Source organism: Protobothrops mucrosquamatus, unplaced genomic scaffold, assembly GCF_001527695.2.
Source record: "Protobothrops mucrosquamatus isolate PMUCROS unplaced genomic scaffold, P.Mucros_1.0 scaffold729, whole genome shotgun sequence".
In the NCBI taxonomy this organism is placed as follows: domain Eukaryota; kingdom Metazoa; phylum Chordata; class Lepidosauria; order Squamata; family Viperidae; genus Protobothrops; species Protobothrops mucrosquamatus.
Genome location: NW_015387005.1, coordinates 53,578 through 66,274, shown reverse-complemented (window position 1 = coordinate 66,274; position 12,697 = coordinate 53,578). Strand labels below are relative to the sequence as shown.

Here is a 12,697-nt window from a genome sequence, read left to right as displayed (position 1 = left end):
TCCACCATTTTTTTTGTCCGCCATTTTTTTCCCCCTTTTCCGGTGGGTGCCTTACCTCCCTTGGGCTGGGCCAGCTGGTGGTCAGCCTGCTCCGTCTCTGCCGCTTGCCAGCTACGCCTCGGCCGGCACAGGGGGCGGAACCACACATGCGCGGCGCTCCCGGGCAGGGAAAGTCCTCGATTTACGACCGGTTGGGTAGTCCTCGACTTACGACCGGTTTAGTCCTCGACTTACGACCGGTTTAGTCCTCGACTTACGACCGGTTTAGTCCTCGACTTACGACCGGTTGGGGTCGCGGCATTAAAAAGGTTGAGAACCACTGATTTAAAATATAATACTTAATATACATAAGAACACTAAATGATGCCTGTATCTTTGATTTTAAGGGCTGCTGGTCTATTCAGTAAGTCTGCAGAAGAGAACCTCTCCCCAGAAAAATCTTACAGGCTTCTGAAGTGTTCTCATGTTACAAATCACTTGTCTGCCATGGTTCAAGACCCCTGCATGCTTGTGAGTTTATGGGTAACTATAGATAGTCAAAAAAGCTAACTGACACTTACCCCAAGAATGTACACAGGCATAGGTAACTTGCAATATTTAAGCCAACATTGTGAGTACATTAGCTAGAGCATTCCTCAATCTGGTGCCTTTCAGATGTATTACTACCTGGGGACAGTCACAGCTGTGACCCAACATGTCAAGACAACACCAGGTCAGGGAAAGCTATTTTAGTGCAACAAAGGAAATGTCACAACAATGCATTCCTGTCTTAGGACAGAAAGGAGATGCCTCCTTGAACAAAGGCACGGGAAAATTTGATAGTTTCTAATCAATTCTATTTTCACATAGGCTTCAGTTCAATTCTCGCAAGGCTGTAATAGGAAAGTACAATACAACTGGATACTCAGGAAAACCAACTGAAGAGGAGGAAACAAAAATTTAGATGTTTCTCCCTTTTTCACTGGATTTATGGAATAGAGATGGGGAAGGAGTACCTTTAACTCCAGATTCTTCCCCAAACTATTGAAGGACATATTTAACCCTACAGAAGTTTGTTCCATTATGTTGATTATAACTCTCTAATGTTTTTACAAGAGCCCTTAATTTCATGCACAACTCGTGCTTCTTAAAATCTATGGGGCCAGAATTCTTTACACCAGGGGTAGTCAACCTTGGCTCTTTTATGACTCGTGGACTTCAACTCCCAGAATTCCTGAGCCAGCTAAGCTGGCTCAGGAATTCTGGGAATTGAAGTCCATGAGTCATAAAAGAGCCAAGGTTGACTACCCCTGCTTTACACTTTCCAATACAAGAAGACACGCATAGCAATAGAAGTAGCCAGCTTGGAAAAGAGCAAATGAGTTCTTCTGCAATCAATATTAGCATTATCAGTACTGTATTGTGCGAAGAATTTAACATGCTGCTTTTATGGAAAGATGAGCTAATGCTTCTTGGTCTTCCTCCCTCTGTGTGAACAATTTAGACACATCAATAATTTGTTAAGCCAAGCACTTACATGATGGAATGCAGACATTCATGGCTTGGGTGCTAATGGGTGGGGATTATTTAAGACAAGAAATTGTCGGTTGAAGATATGCCCCAGATGTTTTCTTCTTGGCCAAGGGAGCATTTCAAGGCTTAGCCATTCAGATTTCCAATGCTTGCAGGCTGTAACGCAACAGACAAACTTAAACCATACTTATTCTGGCAGGCTGTAAAAAGGGCAAGGCAACCTTTCTACTGACAAGAGCCAGTCCTTATCAGGTGCCTCGACATCCTTTAACCTGAGACACTCTGGCGGAATAGCTTCTCCATAAATGAAGGACATGCTATTTTAGCCAGCAGATTATTTAAAATGTGTTAACAATATGTTGCATTCACACTTACAGAAGGACTGCTGCCATAAATAAAAACCTGAGCAATTCTAGCCAGTAGAATTTCTACACACATACAAACACTCATTCTAAGAAAGTTACCAGTTACAATTTTTGCACCCTGAGCGTTTAGGAGAGATTATAGTATTATAAGCACAATCTTCTCGCCGTCAAAAAAGAAAAAAAAAATAGTTACACAGAGTGCAACACAGCACAAGTTGCAGCACCTAGGGATTCTGGCTGATGTTGGAAAAAGAAAACCAGAATCACAGCGAGTTAGAACTTAGATAGGACCCTACTAAGAAGTTCCTAGGTACAACTTACACTGGAAAGTTGAAGGAGTGACAAGCCTATGCTGTACTTTGGCCAAAAAGCATACCTAGATATATTACGTAGTCACTAGGAGTTGAGCTCAACTTGAAGAAGCCTTGAGTTGATGCATGCACTTGCCAACTCCACCCTTTCTTTCCAGTTTCCCCAATGCTATCCCATGGGGAAAGCTGAGAGAATTTGCTTACACTTTAGCTGAGAAGTTTTACCTTATTGCTAAAGGCGGGAGGGGAGGGAAGGGGGGGGAGTGGATAATTTGCAGTGTGACTCAGATACACAGCTGTTCATTAAATATGTTCACCACAAAATACAAATCTGTGCAGGGAAAGACAGTATAATGTCTTGGGAGACAACAAGCGAGCTAATTGTAGAAGAATAGTAAAGGGAGGAGGGAAGCCAGTTTAAAAAGGTTGCAGCATATCCCCAGAGAGTAGGCCATCTGCAAATATGATAGACTAAGCCAAGAACACATTTAGAAATCTAAATGCTGCAATGCAGCCTGTGTGTGCTACTTCGCTCTTCCCCGGCACCTGAAAATAGAGTGTTCCTTTTTTGGTTTATTTGCTAAGAAAACTCTTTTTGGGTGTATCTTATTTTTGTCTCTACTGGGAAAAACAAAAAGGCCCTGGGACAGAGAGGGGGAACGTTCCATCTAAAAGGCACATTCTCCCTCTCAGGGGCATTTCATTATTTACTCTTGAAAGTCTTTCACAGGAACAGCTTCCCTTAAAATTCATGACACTTTATATGTATATAATCTCTAGGGAGCCCTAATGTTGTAACTTCTGCCACATGACAAGATTAAACAGCAAGTTTAATCATTCTTCTCCTGTAACTTTCCTGTCACAACAAGCTTTTGAGGCACGGTGGAGTGCTAGAAAAGAGCAGCCACGAATGCTACTTTCTAGAATACAGGAAAGGCTGCTCTGGGATCACCACACAAATGAGCCTGCTTGACAGGCTAAGTATGAAATATTTATTTGGCCAGCGACTGAATAAAATGGAACACATATAAACTAATTACAGCAGAGAGAGAGAGAGGAGAAAACCAACGAAGCATCCACACATTACCATAAGATAAATGAACCAGGTATGAGGATATCTAGTCACGTGCAGGAGTCAATTGTCTGTGTGCGTTCGCAGCAGCAATACAGAACTTTGCTGCCTTAAGGGGGATAGCAGTTTTCTTGCCTGGTGAGAGACAACTGTCAAGAGGTTCCCCAGGATAATTCAGTGCATGTAGCAAGAAACGGAAGATGAGTCTTCTTCAAATATCACTGTAAAAGGAGCAGTGCGTCAACATGAACCGCCCAATGTCAGGAGAGGTTTCATTGGGGATTTGCTGAATGTACTGTATACAATCACAGAGGGTGTACTATTATATCTTGCTCTGAAGAAGAAACTTTGCTGGGTTGTAATGAGTGAGTTAGTTGATGTAGTTGGCTGGTTTCCACCTTACATGGTTAAAACCAAGTTTGGACAGAATATGGAATGAATTCATTCTGGGCTTCAATGACTAAACATCTTTCTTTAATAGATCTCCTATAGCAGTGGTTCTCAACCTTTTTAATGCCGCGACCCCCAACCGGTCGTAAGTCGAGGACTAAACCAGTCGTAAGTTGAGGACTACCCAACCGGTCGTAAGTCGAGGACTTTCCCTGCCCGGGAGCACCGCGCATGCATGGTTCCACCCCCTGCGCCGGCCGAGGCCTAGCTGGCAAGCGGCAGAGACGGAGCAGGCCGACCACCAGCTGGCCCAGCTCAAGGGAGGTAAGGCACCCGCCGGAAAAGGGGAAAAAAATGGCGGACAGTCTTGCTTGGCGACCCCCGTGAAATGGTCGATTGACCCCAAATGGGGTCGCGACCCATAGGTTGAGAACCGCTGTCCTATAGCCTGAGTGAAAATCCAGGGAGAGGCTATATTATAGAAGTTTTTAATGTACTGCTTGAATCCAAGAGGACTCAAACTAATTTGAAAGAAGAGGTGGAATCAGCTCAGCTGGTAAATAATGGCATTTAAGTCAGTAATTAAAGGTTAATAACCATGCTGTAATGTCAACCCTTGTCTGACCAACTTCTTGTCTCAGAATTACGTTAGATATACATTTTGGAGCATACTAAGTGTAAGAGATTTACTGAACAAGATATTTACTGAATGAACGCTGCCCAACAAACACAACCCAGCCACGTGCATTTTGATAGCTGTCTCTTTTCTCACAGTCGCCCAGCAACCTTTGTTGACACTGGTCAACCAGCATTTCTTTTTGATGTTTGTTGACTACAATGGCAAAAAATTCTTCAGTAAACTTGTCAGGTATGGGATAATGCACAGGGCAGAAGGTTAAATCCCTTGTTTTGAAAAAGAACCTGGGAATGAAAAACCAAGGAGAAGGAGCAGAGACACTGTAGGAGGAGAAACTCTATATTATATTTGCTCTTTAGCTATCTCGTTTTCCCAGAAGAAAAGTGACTGCTCAGTGGTAAGCTTGGAATTTGTCCTCATGGTAGCACTGAGCTGGACTACAGCTATGCTACATAATGGATACAAGATTGTGGTTACAGCGATTGTGGATTGTGGCCCCCTTATGTACAATTAACTTTTTTGGTTTGAATGCTGACAAATGAAAACGTGGGTGAGAATGTTGTATATGAAGGACCATCGTTCTAAGAACCATGTGGAAGCAAGCGGGCCAAGTAAAAATGAAAAGTCTCGATACGAGATACCAAGCAGGATGGGTACTACTAGGAAACAAAAGTAGTCTTGGTGAAGTTGGGATCAAAGTCCTCTAAAAGTCCAGCCAATTCTATATAGAAGTATTATATTTGCAAAATATATCAATTTCTTATTCCTGATCTGTATGCAATAAAGCATATTTTTGCCCAAGCAAAGAAGCCACTGTAATAATGCCAAAATTTCATTTATGTTTTTAACTTTCCTTTTATAAAGAACGGGGAAGATTTTTCAAAGAGATGTTACTCTAGCACAGGGATGGGCAACCTCGGCTCTTTTATGACTCCTGGACTTCAACTCCCAGAATTCCTGAATTCTGGGAGTTGAAGTCCATGAGTCATAAAAGAGCCGAGATTGCTAACTTTCAGTCCATCTTTTATGTCCCCCTGCATTAAACAAATCCCTGCATAAAGAGACAGCCATTTGTCCGAAATGATATAGGGTTTCCTGCCTCAGCAGGGGGTTGGACTAGATGACCTCCACGGTCCCTTCCAACTTTACTACTACTACTACTACTACTACTACTACTACTACTACTACTACTACTACTATTATTATTATCTTTAATAAAAAGATAAAAAACTAGAACCAAACTAAAGTGATAGAATCTGAAGTATTGACCTTTCCTGTAATATAAGGAGTCCTTTGACACTCCATCGAAAGCTTTCAAACCACCCAACTATTTTACTTCCAACAAAACTAGATTGATTCTAGTTTTTTGTCTTTTTATTGAAGGTAACCCTAATGCAGGGATTCTAGTTTTTGAAAGCTTATTGAAAGCGAGCAAACACTAAGGGATAAAACTGCCTAACACAGTGATGGCGAACCTTTTAGAGACTGAGTGCCCAAACTGCAACCCAAAACCCACTTATGCATCATCGAGTGCCGGGTGTGTGTGGCCCATTGGGTGGGCATGGCCCATTGAGTGGGCGTGGCCCATTGGGTGGGCGTGGCTGCGGTGGTAATGGCAGACTGGGTGGGACTAAAAAGTTCAATCAATCAATTCCAACTTTGCAAAATCTTTTTTTTCCCGCGAGAAGTTGAAATTGACTGATTGAACCTTTTTTTTTTTTTCACATGGCGGCGGAGGCCTAAAGTGAAAAGGTTTTATAAAACCCAGCTGAAGGCCTAGGACTGAGGCGATGGCGCGTGTGCCCACAGAGAGGGCTCTGAGTGCCGCCTCTGGCACCCGTGCCATAGGTTCGCCACCACTGGCCTAACACATATGAGTGTAAGAATGCTCTCTAATATATCTTCACACATGTGCTTAAAATACAAAAATATTGAGCCCTTTGATTGGTCAATTTCTCCACAATATCCCCAAGTCTCTAGAGGTAATTTTTTTTCCTGGGGAAAAATAGAAAGGGTGGAGAGATATGTAAGCTTGTTTTAAAGCTGCTCTGTAAAATAATTTGGCTTTGTCCTGTTAGTTTGTCAGTAGGCTTAGAGGCAAATATATATAGAAGACAAAAAAAAAAAAGGAATACAGGTAGTCCTCGACTTACAATAGTTTAATGACCATTCAAATCACTGAAAAAAGTGACTTATGACCATTTTTTCACATGACTGTTGTAGCATCCCCATGATCATGTAATCAAAATTCAGATGCTTGGCAATTGACTCATATTTATGACGTCTGTAGTGTCCTGGAGTCATGTGATCACCGTTTATGACTTTCTGACCAGCAAAGTCAATGGGGGAGCCAGATTCACTTCACAACCATATTACTAATTTAATAACTGCATTGGTTCAGTTAGCAACTGTGTTCAAGAAAAGTCATAAAATGGGGCAAAACTCACTTAACAAATGTCTCACAACAGAAATTTGGGGCTCAATTGTGGTCGTAATTCAAGAACTGCTTATATTACTAATACTTGTGACTATCATCAGTTGTTATTCCTATGCAAAGTTACCCTGATTTGTTATTTTAACTAGGCTTCAGTACTTTTGCAAAGTCCTTGGATAAACTGAATTGAACTAAATCAGGGATAGGCAACCTTGGCTCTTTTATGACTTGTGGGCTTCAACTCCCAGAATTCCTGAGCCAGCATGGCTGGCTCAGGAATTCTGGGAGTTGAAGTCCACAAGTCACAAAAGAGCCAAGGTTGCCTACCCATGTACTAAATATTCCTAGAAGGAACATAAATATGCAATAAAATAAGGAAATTTCTGTTAATTTTTGCTCTTTACTTCTCAAACATGTAGGAACTTTGTTGGGATCCACTAATTCACTAACTGCATTCACTATTGCATGGATCTGTCCTGTTTACAACTCTCACTGTGATCAGGAATGCCGCTCAACACAAGATGTTTTCTTAGGATAATGGGATCATAATAAATTCCAACCTCCCTACAACCACTTTGTAGTCTAATTACTCACATTAAGTCAATGGGAAACCAAATCTTAACAGGATATATCTACATGTCCTTATTTTGCCATGAAATACAGGTAAAGCAACCCAAACAATTGTTAGCCTCAACTATCTACTGAACGAAGAGTTACAAGATTCTCTAGTAGCTTGGTTGTAAATCATGGAAGAACTGTAGAGGAAAATGTTGGCTTTTTGCAAGCCGTAATAATAAAAGTCAAGGAGTACGCTGAAAAAAAAAAGGCACTAAAATTAAATATAAAGAATATTAAATGAATGACAACAGGTACAACGGTCTTAGAACTGACAACGAAGATGTCAAAATGGTGGACAACATCTGCCTTTTAGAAAGGTTGGGGACCTCTGTTTTAAAAGACTCCTGAGAATACTGTAGCCAGCCAGGAAAACAAACAGATCATTGAAAAATCAACCCAGAGGTCTCATACCAGGTACAAATGAGCAAGCTCAAATTATTCTACTTTGGACACATTGTGCAATGTGTCTGGAGAAGAGGAAGAGGATGACCAGTAGCAAGGTAACTAGACTCAATTACAGTAACACTAAATGAACCATAGGAGGACCTGAAAGATCAGGTTAGGCTATGTTGTTGCTAGGAATTGACAACAATTTAATGGCACACAATCAATCAGTGATGAAATCTAGGTTTCAAAAAAAGTTAATTTCTTTTATTTTTCGGGATTGTCCCAGGGATACATTTCATTTCATTCTTGCTTCCCCACCAAAAAGCAATTCACTGGAGACACTGCCACACCAGTGACTTGAGATAATAGTTTCTCAGGGTGTCATTTGCCCTTAAGCGTTAACTTAAACTTTAAAGTTCAATGGTTTCGAGGTGCTTGGATCATCGTGAAATGGTGCTCTTCAAAAAAGAGTTCATTCAAATCTTCTTCAACTGGAAAATTCAAGTAAAGCCGTTTCAAGATTCTAGAACACTTTGAGGTAGTAACCCTCAGGCATTCCTCTTTCCTCTCACTGTTAAGAGAGAGGAGAACCACAGCTAACTGTTATATAGGAATATGAGTATATGCAAACAGAGAGGGGCATCTGTGCAAATGCGCTGGGAGGCTGCATACCAAGAGCAGGCTGTGGCTTTTCTTGTTGCCAACACAGAGACTTCAACATGCTTGGTCAGGTTCCTATTTATCCATTAAGCCATAAAATGTACCCCACCCCTGTAATAGATGAGAAACCATAAGACACTTGCAGGTTTAACCCCAACTAAAGACCCTTTGCGGAGGGCTTCTGGAGCGCTGCTCCTGAAATTGTCACAGGGCTCTAATCAGCCTCATGAGGTTGATAGGGGTGACCTAAAGGTCAACTTTAATTGCATGTTCAGGAAAAAAGAAAAGAGGCCCAGCAAAAAAGAACATTAGAATCCCATGGCTGAAGTTGAAATAAAAGATCAGGTTTGTCCAATTTCTCTGCTGTGTATTAATTACATTTCTCGAAATGAAGAGAAGAAAGACATATTAAATCCTAAACTGTGGTCAATTATTCTTTATAATAGTAATACGGAAATAAAAATATAAGTAAACATTCTTACACTAGGTATAGCCCAGGGGTAGGCAACCTTGGCTCTTTTATGCCTCGTGGACTTCAACTCCCAGAATTCCTGAGCCAGCCATGCTGAGGGGAAAGGGAGAGTTTCCAAGCTGAGCCATGCTGGCTCAGGAATTCTGGGAGTTGAAGTCCACGAGTCATAAAAGAGCTAAGGTTGCCTACCCCTGGTATAGCCCAAACACCAAATAATCAAGCAGTAACACAGGGATATAAGAAGCAAAGTACAGATGGGTACAATTACACGACAAAGCCTCTTTGTTATTTTGCTATACCCAAATATACATTAAAAGGTAAATAAAAAAAATATTTATAGATTAGATTCAGAAGGCCATTCAACTCAACACTGACTTGGATTGAATGTAATGGGTATCCTGAATTTCTCATAATGTTCAAAGGATAATTGATTTAATTTCACCGGTTAACTGACTATCATATAAAATGTCAAGTGTATTTCACCTCAGTTTGAAGCAACCATTGTTGATTTTATATCTTTCGGATATACTTTTTCTTCTGCCTTAGCCCCTGTGAAATCTGGAGTATAACACATCTCGAGGGCTGATACATGAATCTTAATATATTTTACTTTTACCCTAAGAAATAGTGAGAGCCAGTTTGGTGTAGCACTTAAAGGCTTCAGACTAGAAGAGATTGAATTCTAATCCAGTCTTAGGCACAAAGCCAGTTGGGTGTCCTTGGGCCAATCATTCTCTCTCAGCTCTGGGAAGCAGGCAATGGTAAATCACATCCCAAAAAACTTGCCAGGAAAACTTAGGGACTTATCAAGGCAGGGCCAGGAATAATAATAATAAAAAACTTAACAGAATGGAAAGGAAAAAAAGGGAAGAGGAAGGGAAATGGAAAGAGGAGGGAAAGGGAAAAAGATATGCCAAAAATAATTCTGTGCATCATCATATTATACTGATGCATCTGATAAAATGTTTATAATTTTAAAAAAAACTTGGAATGCAAAACTGAAAACAATGGGATACGTCCAACTTTTTATTATCTAACCTGAATAGATTTTCCCTTGATCCTTTAAACTCTTCTCTACATGTCCTCTAAGCTTCATCCTATTCTAAAGGGTATCTTTCCAACAGATTATGGATGCAATGAAATACATACCTGATGCAATGCTTCCAAGTAAATATCCTGTAGCAAGCAGGGTTTCTTTTTTTAAAAAAAAAAATGGGACTGACGCACTGTATTGTTTACTTAAAGAAGTTTCCATTCTACATATACTTACCTAAGAACAAATCCCAGGACTGAACTGCGGGCTGTGTAACCCATTTCAGCAAAATATGATTGAAGGTCCGCACATCACAATTTATGAAGATTCCTTCTGCCCAGTTTGGGGGGCAATTTCTGTTGTAGGATATTACTTCTTGCCATGAAGTAAAACTTCTCTTTTTCTGGAGCAAAGGCAAAAAACAGTGTAACCTGATCAATATTGTCACTGAGAACAAATTGTTTCCTTTCACAAATAAAAGAGTGACTAATCAGAGAAGAGCTGTGTTTTAAATAAAGGGTACCATACATAAGCTACATACTGTATATCTCTGGTGCTGCTTTATTTGACTTAGGGGAATTTCTGAAGGTGAGAAAAGCCACAGTGGTCACCAGAATTCCTTCTACTATCCCTCTTACACAAAGGGATACCTGTGTACAAGTCTGTTTACAGCTTATGACTGTCAGCACAGGATCTTCCACGGGTTGCCCTTTGCAGCAGAGATTAAGCGGAAAACTGGATGACACAGAATTTGTTCTGCAATTAAGCTTAGACTGCAGAATTTTCTCTTCTCCAAAGAGAGATCAGGCTGAAAGTTACCTTTATCAGCCACCTTTCAGGCCTGTCCCATCACGTTTGGATGCTTGTCATTCACTGTACATCAAAAATGGGTAGGACCAGAACCCAAAGTGAACCTGCAAGGTTTAAGACCCACCTGCCCCCGCCGTTCTGCTTCACAAACTGCAAAAAAAAAAACCCAAGCAACAACCTCTCCTCCACAAAACCCAGCATAAATTTCTGGTTTTGTTCATTCTGAAAGTCACAGATGCAGATAAAGTAGGTGACATGTCCCCAAGCTGCTCTTTTTGAAGTCATATTTTAGAGAAAGGATTGGCAATCCACGGGGCTCCATACGGCCCAAATTTCATTTTTGCAATCAAGGAAGCTCACCCAAGTTTGTACTGCCAAAATTTAGAGGAGAACCCCCATTATTTTTTTTAACAGACTGTGATTATTGCCTTGTTTCTTTCACTGCTGTTGAAAGATTAACCATGGAAGTTTTTTAAGCCTCTGCTGGGCTTAAGATGCCGATCTAGAGCTTTAAAAAAAGATAATCAGAATCACAGACAAACAAACCCCCACAAACGGCTTCAGTCCAACTGATTTTACCACATCACTGATAAATCTCTTGCTGCTAATGAAGTTCAAAGCATTTTAAAAGTGCAGTTTGATTAAGGAAGGGGGGAGGTCCTTACCAAGTCTTTTTCATCCTTGGTTGGTGTCAAAAAGCTTAACATAGCCAGAACTTAAACTGGAGACCAAATTCTAATACCTGAATTATAGGCAAGGTTAGTTGAAACAATATCACGGGGGTAGGGGGGGAATTGCAATTGCAAGCCATTTCTATGTTGCTTCGAAGAGACGTCTAATCTGAATCAGCCCATCAAGGAGAAACACATTCTAGTTCCCTGTTTTTAGGAGGTGAGGAGAGCCAAAGAAAAGAGCTGTTCCTCATAATGGTTTAACTGCTTTGGAATATTTCATTGGTGGATAATAGACTGGTCCCTCTTTAACAGCCTCTAGGAAATTGAACATACTCAATTAAGTATGCAGATAAATGACAAATAAAGTATCAGTACAGATATAAAACGTGGGCAATACAGAGCATCATTAGAAGTCTCTCCAAAATATCTCAGTTGACATCTTTAATTGAATTAAAAAAAAATTCACGTTCAACTGAATATGTCACCTGAGATATTTTGGAGAGGCTTCCATTGATGCTGTGTATTGCCCATATTTTATATCTATATTGATGTTTGATATAAATATCATATTTAAAGATCAAAATATGTTTTTATCTTAATCTCTTGGTATCGATCCATTTTCTGATTACAGTGTAATTTTAATTGTGCCATTGATTATGTGATTATGTGCCGACAACTCTTAGCAACCACATAGATACCATAATAGATGCTTTAATTTTTCCTTATATTGTATGAGCTACTATGAGTTTGTCAGATTGCAAGGAGATATAAATCAATAAGTATTTCTACATGGATATATCCATGAAGTTGTTAAGGTGGACTTTTACAAATTTTTGAACAACAGCAAGTCCTAATTACTTAAATTTTAAGTAAATAAATGCTTTAGTTTTAGTTGTCATTTTAGTCAATTAGATCTAGGAACACAACAAAAAGCAGCTGGTCTCCTCTATGTTTTTATTACAATTATTTTTATGGAGATTTTATTGAATTCCTTGGTTTTTGACTATGGAACAAAGCATATGATTATGAAAATAAAATAAACAAATTCCATTTCTAAATAGAAAATTCTAATGCCACACAAGCAGAGTACTGCAACAGATACAACTTAAAATTTGGCAGCAGCAGAAATTCTTCTTTAAAAAGGCATGAAAAACTTATCACTTGAGTAAAACATGACGTCATTCCAGAAATCAATGTGTGCTTTTCATTTCTCTTTATCTTAGAACTGTTCTTAGAAGCTTTTGGAAAAACCAATAAAAATATGTTTTTTTTTCTCCATTACGAAGGAAATGCCTTGTAATTTTGCAAGGAAGCAACCTTGA

The 12,697-nt window shown here is 39.9% G+C and overlaps 1 protein-coding gene across 1 annotated transcript in view; it reads right to left on the bottom strand.

The window, feature by feature from the left end:
• The window catches only part of ACVR1 (activin A receptor type 1), a 53,640-nt gene extending 43,458 nt beyond the window's left edge, over nucleotides 1-10,182 (bottom strand). The window contains exon 1 of the mRNA XM_015818366.1: nucleotides 10,129-10,182. Within this exon, the coding sequence (XP_015673852.1) occupies nucleotides 10,129-10,172 (44 nt within the window). The 5' untranslated portion in view covers nucleotides 10,173-10,182. The remainder of the gene's footprint in view (nucleotides 1-10,128) is intronic.
• Nucleotides 10,183-12,697: the final 2,515 nt, after the last annotated feature.